This window comes from Podospora pseudoanserina, chromosome 6 (assembly GCF_035222485.1).
Source record: "Podospora pseudoanserina strain CBS 124.78 chromosome 6, whole genome shotgun sequence".
NCBI classification, from domain to species: Eukaryota; Fungi; Ascomycota; class Sordariomycetes; order Sordariales; family Podosporaceae; genus Podospora; species Podospora pseudoanserina.
This window is the reverse complement of record NC_085925.1, coordinates 1,069,949-1,086,762: the sequence shown is the minus strand read 5'-3', so window position 1 is coordinate 1,086,762 and position 16,814 is coordinate 1,069,949. Positions and strand designations below refer to the sequence as shown.

The 16,814-nt window shown below is 52.6% G+C and overlaps 5 protein-coding genes across 5 annotated transcripts; 3 read left to right on the top strand and 2 right to left on the bottom strand.

Moving 5' to 3' along the window:
• Positions 1 to 723: 723 nt before the first annotated feature.
• Positions 724 to 3,170, top strand: HSP60 (chaperonin). Its single transcript, XM_062949079.1, has 2 exons — positions 724 to 1,296; positions 1,357 to 3,170. The coding sequence occupies exons 1-2, from the start codon at positions 1,065 to 1,067 to the stop codon at positions 2,856 to 2,858; spliced, it is 1,734 nt and encodes a 577-aa protein (XP_062797302.1). The 5' UTR covers positions 724 to 1,064; the 3' UTR covers positions 2,859 to 3,170.
• Positions 3,171 to 3,545: 375 nt separating this feature from the next.
• Positions 3,546 to 5,371, top strand: COF1 (cofilin). Its single transcript, XM_062949078.1, is given in 6 exon segments — positions 3,546 to 3,804; positions 3,961 to 4,685; positions 4,775 to 4,848; positions 4,914 to 4,962; positions 5,030 to 5,303; positions 5,316 to 5,371. The coding sequence occupies 4 exon segments, from the start codon at positions 4,470 to 4,472 to the stop codon at positions 5,168 to 5,170; spliced, it is 480 nt and encodes a 159-aa protein (XP_062797301.1). The 5' UTR covers positions 3,546 to 3,804; positions 3,961 to 4,469; the 3' UTR covers positions 5,171 to 5,303; positions 5,316 to 5,371.
• Positions 5,372 to 5,532: 161 nt separating this feature from the next.
• On the bottom strand, positions 5,533 to 6,721 carry QC764_605730 (uncharacterized protein; the record flags this gene model as incomplete). Its single annotated transcript, XM_062949077.1, has 2 exons — positions 5,533 to 6,391; positions 6,449 to 6,721. 2 exons carry the CDS (start codon positions 6,719 to 6,721, stop codon positions 5,810 to 5,812), a joined length of 855 nt encoding a protein of 284 aa, XP_062797300.1. The 3' UTR covers positions 5,533 to 5,809.
• Positions 6,722 to 7,691: 970 nt separating this feature from the next.
• On the bottom strand, positions 7,692 to 11,406 carry QC764_605720 (uncharacterized protein; the record flags this gene model as incomplete). The annotated part of the gene is made up of 2 exons (XM_062949076.1): positions 8,372 to 11,406; positions 7,692 to 8,281 (listed from the first exon to the last, which is right to left on the bottom strand). The coding sequence occupies exons 1-2, from the start codon at positions 10,866 to 10,868 to the stop codon at positions 7,692 to 7,694; spliced, it is 3,087 nt and encodes a 1,028-aa protein (XP_062797299.1). The 5' UTR covers positions 10,869 to 11,406.
• Positions 9,528 to 13,906, top strand: QC764_605710 (uncharacterized protein). The gene is made up of 2 exons (XM_062949075.1): positions 9,528 to 12,810; positions 12,869 to 13,906. The coding sequence occupies exons 1-2, from the start codon at positions 12,669 to 12,671 to the stop codon at positions 13,771 to 13,773; spliced, it is 1,047 nt and encodes a 348-aa protein (XP_062797298.1). The 5' UTR covers positions 9,528 to 12,668; the 3' UTR covers positions 13,774 to 13,906.
• The last annotated feature ends 2,908 nt before the right edge of the window (positions 13,907 to 16,814 follow it).

Genomic DNA, 16,814 nt, shown 5'->3' with positions numbered 1-16,814 from the left:
AGAGAGGTGATGCACCTTTGTCTGTGTGGAACGGGAGGAAGGCCAATAAGGGACGTGTGTGGCTTGTCGACGACTATTTTTACTGCCAATCTAGACCAACGGCTGGAAGCAGCTCTTCTTGCTGGGTGGGGGTTTAGGCTTACTTTGTCATGATAGGCTAGGTCATGGGTAACAGAACAAGCGAGGTCGGCTGCGGAAGAGAGATGATACTTTACGACATGTTGGAGATGCGAAGATGGAGAGTGGGTGACGGTTCATGGGAGGGCATTGCTCTTTGTATGTTTCAGAGTTCAAGATATCGGATGAGCGGAAGAGAGCGAGGGAAGCAGCAGAAGATATGCGGATGGAAAGCAAAACATGTTTCATGACCGTAATATGAACACCATCACGACCTCAAACCATCGACATACTTGTGATATGTCCCATCCACCATCCAGACTGCTATCGTCGGTTGGTTTGTTTACTTTGGTCGGGGAAAAGGGGCTGGTTCGGCTGCCAGCGGAAAGCTGGAGCTCTCGACCCCACTTACCGCATGCCAAGATTGGAGAACCCGGCTACTCGTGGGAGGGGGGTGGGTGATGCAACAATCCCGCAATGCGTCTCTGGAGAGTGGTGATGACAAATTAGGGCGAGATGAGGGCTCGAGAGGTGGTGCTGAAGAGGCGAAAGTGGGTGAGCTTTGTGTCTGAATACCTTCGCAGAATCTCACCAGGTAAACAGAGAGGAACAACCAAAAATGAGGACAAAAACCAGCGCTGCATGAACTCAGCGAATCGGTTTTGTGGATCTTCGATGGTTCCAGAAACACCTCCAACCAGTGATCAAGTACAGCGCTATGCCCGATCCTGCCTAGTGAACAGGGAGCTCGGGCCAATCCATTGACGAACCTTGGGAATTTTTTTTCGACATGGTTGCCGAGCGCTGACATATTTTATACAGAGTATCCCCCCATCCTCCCACCCTGACGACCCCTTTCCGAAGCCGACATTGATCGTGATACCCAGACCCAAACCGAGCCTCCCTTTTAGTTTGTTGCTTGAAACCGGCACACACATACCGCCACCATGCAGCGCGCACTCACGAGAGCGTCGGTCTCTTCCCCGCTCAAGGCCGCCCGCGTCCGTTCCACACAGCAGCTCCGCTTCGCTCACAAGGAGCTCAAGTTCGGTGTTGAGGGCCGCGCCGCTCTCCTTCAGGGTGTCGAGACCCTCGCAAAGGCCGTTGCTACCACCCTCGGTCCCAAGGGTCGCAATGTCCTCATCGAGTCCAGCTTCGGCTCCCCCAAGATCACCAAGGGTGAGTTTGTCCTCGCTCTACGAGAAAAATATCTCGACAGTAACTGACAGACGCACAAAGACGGTGTAACGGTCGCCCGCGCCATCTCCCTCAAGGACAAGTTCGAGAACCTCGGTGCCAAGCTCCTCGCCGAGGTCGCCTCCAAGACCAACGAGGTCGCCGGTGACGGTACCACCACTGCCACCGTCCTCGCCCGCGCCATCTTCGCCGAGACGGTCAAGAATGTCGCTGCCGGCTGCAACCCCATGGATCTCCGCCGCGGTATCCAGGCTGCCGTCGACAACGTCGTCGAGTACCTCCAGAAGCACAGCCGCGACATCACCACCTCTGAGGAGATTGCCCAGGTCGCCACCATCTCGGCCAATGGCGACGAGCACATTGGCAAGCTGATTGCCAACGCCATGGAGAAGGTCGGCAAGGAGGGTGTCATCACTGTCAAGGAGGGCAAGACTCTCCTCGATGAGCTCGAGGTCACCGAGGGCATGCGCTTCGACCGCGGCTTCGTTTCCCCCTACTTCATCACCGACGCCAAGGCCCAGAAGGTCGAGTTCGAGAAGCCCCTGATCCTCCTCTCTGAGCAAAAGATCTCCTCCGCCATGGACATCATCCCCGCTCTCGAGATCTCCAACAAGCTCCGCCGTCCTCTCGTCATCATCGCCGAGGACTTTGAGGGCGAGGCTCTTGCCGTCTGCATTCTCAACAAGCTCCGTGGCCAGCTCGAGGTTGCCGCCGTCAAGGCCCCCGGCTTCGGTGACAACCGCAAGTCCATCCTCGGCGATCTTGCTGTCCTCACCAACGCCACCGTCTTCAGCACCGAGCTCGATGTCAAGCTTGACAAGCTCACCCCTGACATGCTCGGCTCTACCGGCTCCATCACCATCACGAAGGAGGACACCATCCTCCTCAACGGTGACGGCAGCAAGGACTCGATTGCTCAGCGCTGCGAGCAGATCCGTGGTGTCATGGCCGACCCCACCACCTCCGAGTACGAGAAGGAGAAGCTCCAGGAGCGCCTCGCCAAGCTCTCTGGCGGTGTTGCCGTCATCAAGGTCGGTGGCTCCTCCGAGGTAGAGGTTGGCGAGAAGAAGGACCGCTTCGTGGATGCGCTCAACGCCACCCGCGCTGCCGTTGAGGAGGGCATCCTCCCGGGCGGTGGTACTGCCCTCATCAAGGCCTCCATCAACGCTCTCAAGGACCTCAAGCCCGCCAACTTTGACCAGCAGCTTGGTGTGAGCATCGTCAGAAACGCCATTACCCGCCCTGCCAGAACCATTGTTGAGAACGCCGGTCTTGAGGGCTCTGTCATCATCGGCAAGCTCCAGGACGAGTATGTCAATGACTTCAACAAGGGCTTCAACAGCGCCAAGGGCGAGTACGTTGACATGATCTCTGCTGGTATCCTTGATCCCCTCAAGGTTGTCCGCACTGGTCTTATTGATGCCTCTGGTGTTGCCTCTCTGCTTGGCACCACCGAGGTGGCGATTGTCGAGGCCGAGGACAAGACGCCTCCTCCCATGGGCGGTGGTATGGGCGGCATGGGCGGCATGGGCGGCATGATGTAAGATCACAACAGCAAAAGCAAAAGCAAAAGCAATGGTTTTATGATTTTGGGCGGCTCGGTTTTGGGGGATTTCTAAAAAGGGTTTGGGTGTTATCGGATCGTACAGTGTGTGCCATGTAATCTCCTCTCTACTTTCTCTCTCTGTCTTGATAGCTGCATATTCCCTTACGGCACCATGGTGGCATTGTATATTACGATCACACTGGGTTAGAGTAGAGGTAACAGACCACGATGTAATGATATTTCAAAGAGTTAACTGTGCAGCGAGTGTGCTCACTTTCAGTATGAGAGTGAGAGTGAGAGTATGACTGAAAGTGAGATGTGAGTGGTGAGAGGTGAGGTGGGACGAGGCGGGGTGCTCAGCCATCCCACCCCAATCACGTAAGCCCCTGTGAGTGGTCGTTCCTTCGTCACCGCCAATAGCAACCCCACCAACCTGACCCTGCCATCTTGTTGTTTTTCAGGCTGCGAGTTACCTTGCTGCCCCTCTCCATCTTCCCCTCCATCCGTTTCATTATCGCTTCGACCTCCACTGACCGCGTGTCTCCTTTACTCCTACACAACAAGGACCTTCCTGTTGAACCGCTCTGTAAGTTTGTTTCTCAACATCTCCTTCTGTAACATCTCCAGCTTCTCCAACAGCCGTCTGTCTGTCTGTCTGTCTGTCTGCTCAGTGCAATCAGTGGTCGGAGGGGCAGCTGGTGTTGATGAATTGGGCGAGATGATGGAGGTCCATGCAAGTGGGCTGTAATATTAAACCCCTCTCTCACCTTCCCTCACCAGGCGCAAATCAGGCCCACTTCTTTCTCTTGCTTCTCCTTTATTGTCATCTACACTCTCTCTCTACCTAACCAACTTTTTTGTTGTTTCTGAAGAGAGAGAAGAAGAGAGTGTTTTTGCTGCCTGTTCTATTCTGTTCAGTCGGATACCTATCTGATTACGTGTGTGTATGCGTTGCTGTTCTGTTGTTGCCTACCTATGTTCCTCTTCCTCTTCCTCCTCCCCCGCTATTCACTGCTGCCCGCTGCCACCGCCGCAACAAGCCACTACCACTCACTACCGACCACTTGCTAACTTTTTTGTTCTCCTCTTACTTGTAACAGCTGCCGAATATCAACGGTTTTTTTCTTTGAGGACACACCACACCACGCACCCACCCACCGAGCCACGCGATTTACTGCTTGCGCATTACCGATCGAGTTCCTTTTTTTTTTTAGGAGTTTAGACAACAACCACAAGAAAACCGCAATCATGGTGAGTTTTGGATTTAAAGGGGAGGGAGGGTGAGGGGATTGGGAAGGGGGGGGGAGTGATGGGATTGGGTGCTTGTTTGGTTTTGCTTGCGCGCATGATCCCCGCTTGTTGTTGGATGGGAGATGATGCGCGCCGAGGGAACGAACAGCTTTCGAGGAGGTGGTGTGCACGATAGCCGACGACGACATGATAGCTGACATGATTCTTTCTCTCTCGCAGTCTCAATCCGGGTTAGTAGTACCACCTTCTGTTCTATGATGTCCAACTACCCTTCTGCGAGCGAGGCCCACCACCGCCGAATCGACCGTCATCACAGCCCAACATACTCCCCCCTCTGAGTCTTCCACCACCAACCCAGATGGCTAACCACACACATGCATCAAACAGCGCCACCGTCAACGAGGAGTGCATAACCGCCTACAACGACCTCAAGCTCAACAAGAAGTACAAGTACGTCATCTTCAAGCTCTCGGACGACAACAAGGAGATTGTCGTCGACAGCACCTCGGAGAGCGGCCCCGAGTACGACGACTTTCGCGAGAAGCTCATCAACGCCAAGACGAAGAGCAAGACCGTATGTCTCTTTTTTTTTGGTGTCTCAACAGCTATCCCTACCTTGTCTCTCTCCGAGCTATGATCCCAGCTGACTGACACAAAAAACAGGGCGCCGTAGGCAAGGGTCCCCGCTACGCTGTCTACGACTTTGAGTATAATCTCGCTTCTGGGGAGGGTGTCCGGTTTGTTTCCCCCCCTTACTTTTACTACTCCGGAATATTGTGTTGATTGATTTGGAAAAAAACAGGAACAAGATCACCTTCATCGCTTGGTCCCCTGATGATGCCGGTATCATGGTATGTTTTCCTTCTCTTCTTACCCCCCAACACAGTAAACTCATACTAACATGCTCGACACAAACAGGCCAAGATGGTCTACGCCTCCTCCAAGGAGGCCCTCAAGCGCGCCCTCCCCGGCATCGCCACCGAGGTCCAGGCCAACGACGCCGACGACATCGAGTACGATTCGCTCGTCAAGACGGTGAGCAAGGGGACTGCTGCTTAAATTTTTTTGGCGGCGCGGCGGTCGAGTTGTTGTGACAAAGGAGAGGGGATAAACATGGTCATATCAGAGAAATGGTTATGTTGTTATACGCGAGTAAGCGGGAAGGATGGTGGTGGTGGTGATGGTGGTGGTGGTGATGGTGGTGGTGGTTAGGGTAGAGGAGGAGCATGCTGTAGTTGTCTGAACTGATATTGCGAGTTTGTTGCTTGTTTTTTTCGTTGTTTTCGTCGTGGTTTATGCCGAGTATTATTCTTGATGAAGAATACTGAAGGGTTGTCCTTGTTTCTGTCTAGTCAATCCCCCTTTTCAAGTCCAAAGTTGGGGATAGTGATAGTCGATGAGGAGATGCATTCACCGGGCGCGTCATTATCAAAATCACAGATAGTTACATCTCGATAGGTCCTCGCAAAGGATAATCTACACGTTCAAGAGGCGGACGTATGTGTGTGTGTGTGTGTGTGTGTGTCAACTATCTTTGGAGTTCCTCGCCCCAGAATCACCACACCCAACACGCCAAAGTTTCTAACTGTTTTAAATGTGACAGGATGACTTTGCTGGGTGAGCGGCCTTTGCAACCTCAACTAATTAATGACCATAGTAGCTACCGTGTTCATACCACCACTTCAACACCCCTCCCCCTCACGACCTCCAAGCCAATCTAAACCTCTCCACCGCCTCTTTGGCCACACCCTCATCCCTAACCCTCTGCTCCAAAAACCCCTTCAAATCAGCCCAAAACTCTTCGGTATCCAACACCTCCCGTCCACTTTGCTGTCCGGGCGCCGCAACAGGTTGTTGTTGTTGTTGTTGTTGTTGTTGTTGCGGTTCCGCTTCCTTACTGTCCACCTCCATTTCGTCCTCCTGTTTTGGCGGCTTCTGTTCCGGCACCGACGCCGCGCCCCCAATGATCATCAACCCCAGCTCCAGTTGTTCTTTCCCCTCCCCCGCTAGGACATCCCTCAACGTTTTGGAGTCCTGAGCAGGTTTCTTCTGGTGCAGCAACTTTATCTTTTGGACTGGGACACCCGTTTGGAGGGAGATCGCGTTTTTGATATCCAGGACTGAGGTCGTGCTGACTGGAAGGGGGGAGGGGAGGGTAATGGATAGGGGTGGATTGCGAGGGGAAACGGCGGTTACGGTGATAGATTCGGGGGGCGCCTTCGTGGCGCAAGTACGGCGGGTGAATTTCTTGGGCAGGGTGGGGTGGTGAGGGAGGGTGTACTACTTTATTAGCAAGTTAATTCAAAAAAAAAAATGTAGGGAAAGGAAAAGACATACAGGAGTGGTGATTGTATATCGACGCGGATCCTCAACGTGGTCGTGGGTTATCTTGGACTGGATACCCCCCAGCATTGACAAAAAGGATTGGGCGAAGGCTAGCTCGGTCATGTTCGCGGCTGGTGTTGCTTCTTCTTGTCTAGAGGAAAAAGAAGACAGGAGGTGGTGGGTGAGATAGGGATCCAGTTTTGTTTTTGTTGAGGAATAGTGAGTAGTGAGTAGGTGAGGTTGGTGATGATGATGGTGGTGGTGGTGGTGGTGGTGGTGCTGCATGGAATGATTGCGAACCTATCCGCTACCTACAGCCCGACGTCAACGGCGCCAGTCAGTGGTGGGGGCAAAAGGTGGGGTCGGGATGGGCTTATCTTATCAGCTGGCAGGTGACACTTTGAGCTTCAATGACACGGCAGAGGTTGGATTCACGTCACAAATCCACTGAATAAAAACCCTTGACTGGCAGGTGATCACAGAGTCAAGAAGCTCGAAGCTAATTTCTCAAGTGTGAGTGATACCTATAGCTAAGCTAAGCTGAGCTCCTTTGACAGGCTGGGATCTCCATGCCTTCGACATCATCTGACAAAACTCGTACATATTATTAAGCCAGCAAGCCAGAGCTACTAAGCCCGGCCTCTACAAATGGTCATAACTCGTCTATCCGTATCATCTATTCATCATCACCGTCATCAAGGTCGTTACCAAAACGCCCGAAAAAGAAAAAATCCCACACCCAGTGCCCACCCACCCATATTCATCCATCAGTTTCAATCGTGTACAAATCCAGCCCTTACAATCCTCTCCCTCCAACACTCCTCGCTCATCTCTTCCATTTGCCATTAACAGCCATCACCACCAAGTCCAATCATTGTCTCAAACAGACAAATAGCATGCTCCCATAGCCCTTATATATCATTGTTGGTGTGTGTGTGTGTGTGTGTGTGTGTGTGTGTGTGTGTGTGTGTGTGTGTGTGTGTGTGTGTGTGTGTGTGTGTCTGTGTGTTGTGTGTAGTGTAGTGTTGAATTTTTGTATGTCCGACCAGGTAATGCCGAAAAATAAAGAAAAAAAAAAACAAATGCGCCTTTGCCTTTGCCCAGTTTGTTTGTTGATAAAAGTCATGAGTCATGGTCATGTTTGTTCCCGAGGTAATGCAACCCAGAAAAGAAAACCTCAAACACCTGCTGGCCACGCTTGCTAACATGCAAGTAACCATGAGAAAAATGGAAAATCGTCGGGTATCAAAAAAGCCTAGTCGGCAAGGCTCTGCTTGACAATGTCGCGAATCGCCCACTTCCAGGCATCGCCGCGGTCCACCTGGTCGCTGATCCAGGAGGAGCACTTCTTTCTCCAGCGGTCCTCCTCTTCCCGCTGCCGACGAACAAATTCGGGGCCGACGTCAAACTCCTCGCCCACGAGCCAGTCGTCCTTGATCTCGCTGGCGCGCCCGTTGCCACCGTCGCTAGAGGCCATGGTACGCTCCTCAAGATCGGGAATGTCCTTGAAGACATCGTCTTCGTCATCCAGGGCGTTGAATCCATCCAGGGCGTCAGGTTGCTGAGCCTGCTGCTTGCTCTTGCTGTTGGACTGTGGCCCAAGCTTGAGCCAGCACATGGCTTGAGGATCGAAAACCATGCCGCCCACAACCTGAACGCCCTTGGTGGCGCCGATGTTGGTGATGAGAGCCGGACGCGGTGTCGCGTTTTCCCTCTCTCTCATGACATATCTTGGCACCGAGGTCGTAGAGGGGGTGGTGGAAGCCGGGGCCTCGAAGGCGTGCAGCACATTGTCGTTGCCCTCCCACTTGAAGGTCTCGGGGTTATAAAACATTCCACCAACCGCTGCGGGCATTGTTAGAGTTCTGCATGAAAAAAAAAAAACGCGGTGGGAAAAAAAAACTAAAAAAAAATAAAAATAAAAAAAAAACTCACTCTTTGCCTCTCTCGGGGGGTTCAGATTGGATATCAAATGGGGCTTCGCCTGTGGGGATCTCCGCATTTTGCGTGTACCCTTGGCCGCTAGAGTCGGTGGCTGGGAAATATTGAGCGTACCCCTGGCAGACGATAGCTGGGCGACCCGCTGAGCCGTTAGTGGGGCCAGCGGGCCGGAGGGGTTGCGTTGAGCGAGACTGGTTTCCCGGGCAATTCGGCTCGCGGTGGTATCGCGGGCAAAGCTGGGCACGCTATCGACCCGGGGGGCAACAAACGGTGCAATGGGCGACGGGGTCGTGATGGCCCGATCGGGAAGGATGTTTTGAAGAGTCTTGCTCCGCATGTGCGTCTTGGCCCCGCCGCTAACGGGTTGCTTGAGGAACTTGGCCTCCGCCTGAGTCGATGTCGGCAGATCGTCAAAGGCATCCAGTTCGTGCCCGTCACCAAAGTTCTTCACTCGGCGCGGCATGCTCAGTTTGCTCCAGGCCCCATCGGCCGTGGCCTTCTCAGACGGGCGATACCTGCGCGGACTAGGCGAGCGTATTGTAGAGCGAGAAACCGTTCTAGAGCCTGGCCGGTACTCAATACTGGTTTCGGAATCGTGTCGCCGGAACACCCGCGACGACTTGGCGTTGATGTTGTGCGATTGCGAGAGTGACGCCCCGGCCGGGAGAAAAGGCACGGGCGCCTTGCGGGCTTGGGCCGCCGAACTCTCAGAGGACCGCAAATGCTCCACCGGCGTCTTTGGCCGGAGAGTGGGAGGGCCTCGTGCCGAGTAGTCCGTCCGGGATGGGGGGCGCTCGTACCCCCGGACCGTCGCCGAGCCTCTAGCAGGAGATGGTAGATTTCGCAACGCAGGCAACGACCTCTTAGATCGGAGCAGCTGAGCACTTGTGGTCGTTGGCCCGGCCTGTCTGAGAGCCATCGAGGTCTTTTGACCAAGTTCTCTCCTCCGAGATGGGGTGGACGGGGCGGGGGTGACAGTCTGTGCTGAAGACGGAGTAGGGGGGGTCGCGATACTACTGAGGCTGCCCATGCTAGTCACGCTGGCGACTGAAGACTGCGCCGAATGGCCAAGACCACCTCCCAGGCGAGACAATGATCGTCTGCTGTGAGTGGTGCGAGCGATCGGCCCACCGCTCTCAGAGACAGGCTCCAACGAGGACAGGGATGATTGAGTGTTGGACCTCTCGTGGTTCACTGCCGGACCCATGGGACGAGGCAGGCGAGAGGTGGTGACAGGCTTGTTGGTGAATTTGAGGGCGACAGAGGCCTTGGGACGGGCCGGACTGATAGGCCTCGTCTCCTTCACCTGAATATTGCGATGAAGAGTTAATTTACGTGAGTCAAAGACATCGCCATCGCCAAGAACGAGGCCAGCAAGGAAATCCTCCTTCTCCTCTTCCTTTTCCTCCTTGATCGGCGGGACGGGAGCAATGTTGCGCACAGGGGAGCGACTGCTCTGACGACGACGTCGGAGCCTCTCTCCCAAATCCAGCGGTCCATGAGGCAGGATAATGCCCTCAAACAACTCATCCTCGCTCTCGGTAATGATCGAGCTTGCTATGCTGGGACTCATGGCCGAGACGGAGGAGCTACGGCACGACATGAGATCGCGACGAGTGCCACCGAATCTTGTCCCGAGACTGCCTTCGGCCCACTCAAAGTCATCCATCATGGTGTTGAAAGTGGGCGTCTTTGGCACGTCCCTCCTTGTCGACAGCTGAAGTTTTCCATCCGATGGAAGTTCAAAGTCCTTTTCGAAATCATCCTCTCCATCGGCGGGTTTGTCAATGTTGGACTTTTTCGGGGTCGGCGGGGTGATCAAAGAGATAGGCTTGGGAGTCTGGCGCCTCTTAGACACTTTGATTGTCTCCATGCCATCTCCGAAAAAGTCATCGTCGTCCTCGTTGTCGCGGAACCGCTCCAGGTCGATGTAGCTGTTGCTGATGGAGGACGAACTGTTCTCCTTGCGATCCTCCTGAGCAATGGTGAGCGACTTCCTGGATGGCTTCAGAGGGCTGTTTGTTGTTGAATTACTAACTTGGCGCAGGACTTCGGGGAACTGGGAGCCATCGCGGGGTTTGAACTGGAGCGACTGGCCCATGTCGGGAAATTCGAGATCGTCGACCCAATCCTCCTGGATTACCTTTTTCAATTTTCTCCCCCCAAGACGCTTGATGGTGCCCCCCATAAGGGCGGATGGTGGTACATTTTTGGGGATCGGAACGCCGGCCTTTTCGGCAGCTGCGATGGCATCCAGGGTGGACTTCTCATCGTCGCCGGGCAGGTGGACCTGCTTTTCCTCCTCTCCATGGATGGACTCGAACTCGGATCGGAAGGATGATTGCGAATCGCGACGGTTGGTGGGAAGGTTGGCCGAGTTGGACTGGCTCTGAAAGGTGAGATCGTCACCATCAATCACAAAGTCTTCATCGTCCCAATTCTCAATCTCGTCCTCGACCGGCAGACGAGCTCTTAGACGTAAGGTTTCCATGGCTGATGATGTTGGAACACTGGTTATTTGCAGTTCAGATGCAATCGTGTGCGATCGCGACGGCTACTGTTGTGTAGCGACGATGGGCGATCGAGTCAGTAATGAGGATTCATAGTCGTCAACACGTTGGCATCGGCCACCCGGGCAGGCAATTGTTTTCCTTTCTCAGGGAGCAATAAGAACAGCTAACGGTCGCATAAGGTGTGCAGGTGTAAAAGTCGGGAGGAGTGATTCCGGGTCGGTAAGGAGTGGTGTAGGTTTGTTGTTGGTATACGAAGCAAAAGAGGCAAAAGAGACAAAAGAGAGCGCGATACAGGGGTTATGCTGCGGGGGAGGGCTATTTCGTAATTGCAAGAATGCAGGAATTTCTGCTGCTCGTGTGGGCTCTCTGAGGTGACGTTGTGGTGGGAAGTGGTTGAAAACGAAGAGGCGGGATGTGGTGCCTTGGTATGTGTGGAAAGGTGTGGCTGGCAAAAGAGAGAGAGAGAGGGGAGAGCGCACACGACGCACACAGAGGCAGTGCGGGCGGGTGCTTTTGGTGGTGAATCAAAAGGTGGGTGGGAGGCGAGATGCAATGAGACACAGAGTGGGTGGAGGCCCATGCTCCCCCCCGCTTGTCCCAAGACTCCACCGGCCACCAAATAACCCGCAGGGGCCGGTTTTAGCACCTCAACCCCCTCTAAACATGCACAACATCGTCTTCTTTGTGAATCCACTCCCAGCCAAACATTCCACCCTTGCTGGCTTCATATCTTAATCAACTGATATATCTCTCTACACTCCGTGGCACTCCAGGAATATCTAGCCACTCCTCCCCTAAATGTCTCATGCAGTGCCTGTTCGGTCTGCTGCCGTCTGCAAAGCATGCGAGTCGCGTCCATGACGCGCAAAAACACGAACCCCCCGCCCTCCAATAGCAACAGCTGCCACACACTCAACACTTCTGTCATCGGGTTGACATTGGAGCGCACTGACGGGCACAACAAGAAAAGAAAGTAATATGATCAGATGGCAATCTTATTAACACAAGTCACCAAAATACAAGAGTTCATCTCTCCTCCATCTCTCCTCCTCGTCGTCTTCGTGGGACCATAGCAAGTGTGCCACATGGTGCAAGGTGAGCCAACCTCTGACCTCATCGGTATTGGCATCAAAAACCACTGTCGTCCTGCCTTTTTGCATCGCTTGTTGCATCGCATTCTGAGATCAGCACACCAGCCTTTTGCTGTATTGGGCAACTATTTGATGCCTTCATTTTTCGATCCCAAACCAAGCGTTACGGAAGTCTTTGTTGTGTGCTGCTATAGCTACCTTACAGCTATTTGCTCTGAGTTTAAGCTGTGTTGCCTAAATTCCTAGGACCTGAATCCCTGGAGTCGCCCTCGCTGCCTGGACCTGCTTTTCCCTCTTATAATCAAACTCCATCCCCTATACCATTACAATCACCACACCCCCTTGCATCTGATCCCATTCCGTATACCCTCCCAAAAGTCTCGGCTTCTTGACTCATCAACCGAAAAATAGCATTGCCCGCGAGCTTCCCGCCTTCCCCGCACCCAGACCGGCGAGCTGGCTCCGGGCCGTCTCTCAAAGCATCAAGGTTCTGCTTTCCTCACGGCACCGTTGGCTCAAAACAATCAACTGTTATACCTTCGGACCCTTATTTTGCTCCTCCTGAAATCTCACGGCTCGTTTCAGCCGCTGCGGCACCCAAATCGTCCAGCAATCGGCGTCACTCCTCCAGCAGGAACTGCAATCCAGTTCTATTCCAAACACCCATCCCGCCCTCGTACACGCAATATGGCAACCCCTCACATCATACGAATCCCCAGGACCGACCAGGAGGGGGCTTACGTGCTCGGTCAAGTCACTCCTTCCGGATCCAAGCCGCTCAACGTCAAGTTTGTGGCCACTGACGGATACGCCCCATTCATAATCAAGCGTACGTTTAATTGTAGCACAGGAAAACCCCGAGCCATGTCGTGCTAATATCACACCAGTGAGGCACGACCGTATTGGCGAATACAGGGTCAGCAACAGCCCATGCTCACCCGAAGAGTGGGAAGCAATCTTGAAATCTTTTCTTCTCAGAGGGGACCCGGTCGAGGGCATCGAAGCTGGTGCTGAGGTCAAGTCGGAAGTGTCGCTCACTATTACTGTCAGGAGACGAGTACAAGGCATCAACCAACGTCTCGGAACTCTGGCCCTCAAGTACAAGGAGGATGAAGAGGTCCAGCTCTTTGATTGGTGCGGAGCTGTTGCGTTGGAGCGGGAAAGGTTCCAAGAAACTGTGGCTACCGAAACGACGAAAGTAACCGACTTGGAAGCTAGGATCACGGAGCTCAGAAATCAGCTGGACGAACTCACACAGGCAAAGAAGGATAGGGAGTCGGAAATCCTGGAGAAATTCTGCGATATCCTCAACGAGAAGAAAGTCAAGATTCGGGAGCAGCAGCGGTTGTTGGCTGCGGCGCGGCCAGGATCTTCTGGCCATGCTATCTCGGCTCGTGTGGCGCAAGTTGCCAGCAGCCAAGCAGACAGAAACCCAGCGCCATCACGACGAGCCAAGAGGAAGGCTTTGGAGGATGCTTCGGGTGGAGGGTCGTCTGACTCGGATGATGGCTTTGCTGGGCCGGTTAGTGATGCTGACAGGATGGATATCGATACGCCAGAGCCAGCCAAGGTCAGCGCCGAGGGTGAGGATCGCCAGACCACCGATGATGACGCCACGGGTAGCGAGCCTGACGATGACGAGCCTATTCCGCCACCACGAGCTCAACCAAGGAAGCCTGCACCAAAGAAGGACGGGGCGCTGCCTACGAGGCATCATTTGAGGAACACGACGAAAAAGGAAGCCACTCCTCCACCGGGGAGTGAGACGGATTCTGGTGATGACGAGCTGTGATTCTGGATGGGGCAGAGTTTGTTTCTCAGTTCAACACAGTTATGTGTATTATTCTCGGATAATTCCAAGTCAAAAGTGGTATAACAGTTGGTGAACATGAGCAGCCACTCCTCCATAGGGTGGCGTTTCTGAAAGCCTCCCATGGCTTTATTGCCAGACGAGTTCTTCTATTGTGACAGGTCACAGCTCGGCATGATGATGAGTCGTCTTCCCAATTCTGAGACAATTCTCATACGTGGGGAACGAGCCAAAGCCAAGACGGCAGACTTGCGAACTCCAAAAGTTACCATCGCCATTCGTCAGTCAGTTCAGTGAACTCGACCCAACTCCTGGATCATGTCCTGCCTGCTCATGACCGCGATCATTGGCGACACATATATACGGGACATCCCCTTGAATCGACCATGACCCATCTTTTCTGGGATGAACTCTGACCTCAATGAACTCTGACCTCAATGAACTCTGACCTCAATGAACTCTGACCTCCATGAACTCTGACCTCAGTAAACTTTGACCCTCGATGAACGAGGACATCAGGCCTGATGTGATTCACACGTAAGTATTACCATGACGCAAACTCATCTCAGTCATATTGACCTGCTCAGAGCTACTCTTCTGGGGGACTTGCCATTTGACTGGGAACCGTCGTTGACCCAATGTCATACACGACATCGTAAGAGAATGGCTCACGCTACCAGGCAGAGAGTGTGACAGCTGCCGCCGGACTATGGACTATCAGACATCAACTTTGGTCTGCACTAGATGCAGGCCGTGGCATCACATGCCACTGGAGTCCAAGACTTTGTCCTTTCAGATGCTCTAGGGGAATATTACCAGCCGTCGCGATACCGGGGGCTTGGCACGATGAACTTGGGGGATAAAACCATCAACCGCAGAGGACGGATCATCTTTTGTGTCTTCTCAGGTTTGATGATCCCGATGTGTTGCCAGAGATGTGTACCAGCGCACTCCAACTTTGTGAACGGGACTCACTAGACCACGGACCGCACGTGACAGCTCCGATCCTCACCTCATGCACTCTGCCCGTTCTTCTCACCTATGCGTGTGTTGCCGCATGTACCTTGCCGCATCCTCATCACCAGAGCCATGCTCTTCACCGTCGCATCTTGCAGACAGACCCTACCGCCCTTGAGCGATCGTGTTCTTCATCTCCAGACCGGCATGGCCGTGCCTGGTGAAGACTTTGACCTCGTTGCCCTCGTTGACCTCATTGACTTTTCAACCACCAAACAAATTCTACAAAGCATGCAGCTCCTGCAACTGTTGCAACTGGCGCAGCTCAACAAACGTGTCATCATTTGACATTACAAAACTGAACCAAACCAAACCAAACCAAACCAACCTGAACGTCGTCATTCATTGACAAAACCAAACCAAACGTACCATTATCTTCAACCCGTTTCAACAGCAACACTATCTTGCAAGAGAACCAACTTACCTACTTAGGTAGTCTTACGTCTAACACACACCTCCCTCCCCTTAGCTTCCAACCCCCAGAAATCGCCTTCCCCCTCCCTTTCCCTCCCTTTTTATATATATTTTTATAGCTCACTTCACCTCACAGCACTGTACATGTCCATGACGGGAAAGTGTTGCATGATCTCTGTGGTGAAACTCTCTTCCCTTTCCTGATAACACCTCCCTTCTACTGTGTCTTCACTGTTAACCTTTCCACATCTCAGCAACGACAGCTTCTTATGACGGGGAAGGCTGGGTGATTTCACGTGATGACAGCCATCCTCATGATGAAGTGGTATTTTTATTGCTGTTAGGTCGTGAGCATTGGACTGGGTACTTGGGCGGGTTTGGTATCGATGGGTTGGGGTGTTGAGGGGTGGTGTGGTGGCGGTGTAGTGGGATCTGGGGGATATGCTCTTTAAAACAAAAAGAAGACTCTGGGGGATCTGAAATCATCAGATCAAAATTCCTTTGATTTTCAAATGTGGCTCACCTGTTATCCACCTGTTAGGTGGGCTGTGAGAAAAGGGAAGACATTACCTTTTTCATGATGGGCTTGGTTTTGCTGGGCTGTCGGGGAGAAGGGAAGGAGTTTGCGGCTGCTTAGGGGGCGGGGACGAGGGCGGGAGGGGTTATTAGGATGTGGAATGGAGAAGAATAGTGGTATTTACTCAACTTTTATTAGACTTGATAAAGTACTATGAGATTGTCACTACCAGTAATAATCAAGTGATTCGTAAATGGACTCTTGTTAATATTGCAACTTCGAGACCATCAAAACAATGGAGATATAGCCACGATTTATCACCGAAGAACATGATGGATATCCATAGCGAATGAGATGTATGAATCGCCATCACAAACGACTTTGTTTCTCCCCTACAGCCTCAGGTATATTCGCATTATAATCACTAACCACCCTTCCTTTGACGAAACCCAACAGGTGTTTTGTTACCTGTGTGAGGAGATGGTTCGCCTGCTATGCCCTGCATGAATCAGCAAAGCAAAAAGGTCTGACTGGGAGGGAGCTATTGTTTGTGCCCGTGAGATAGAAATGGTGACTGAAAGACACTTAATCCCCCAAAGTCAAATGTTCAGAACTTGATGATAGAATGAGTCAAAGATTGCGTTTACAAAAGTACCTACCTTACCTAGTGTGCTCAAAATAGATATAACCTCTCTCCATGGGCCATCAACCACGGGTCCTGCACCCTGTTAACCACCGTAGATATCACATCACGGCCATTTTCACACCTGCTGTCCAGATCACAGCCAACTCATCTTCAAAATTTCCAACAGCTAACAGGTATCATTTACATCCATTTTACCCCCAGCTCTCCTCACAGGTACCTCAAAAACATGGCTGGTATCAAGTCCATATATCGCCCCCCCTCCAACATCACAATCTCATACATGACCCCCCCGGGGAACAAAAGAACAACAACAACCCATATTAAACAAATCCATCCATTCATCCATCCACAACCTCTCTCTTTCCAAGATAAACACTCAGTATCACACACCTCAAATACAACAACAACAACAACAACCCCTTTCTCTTT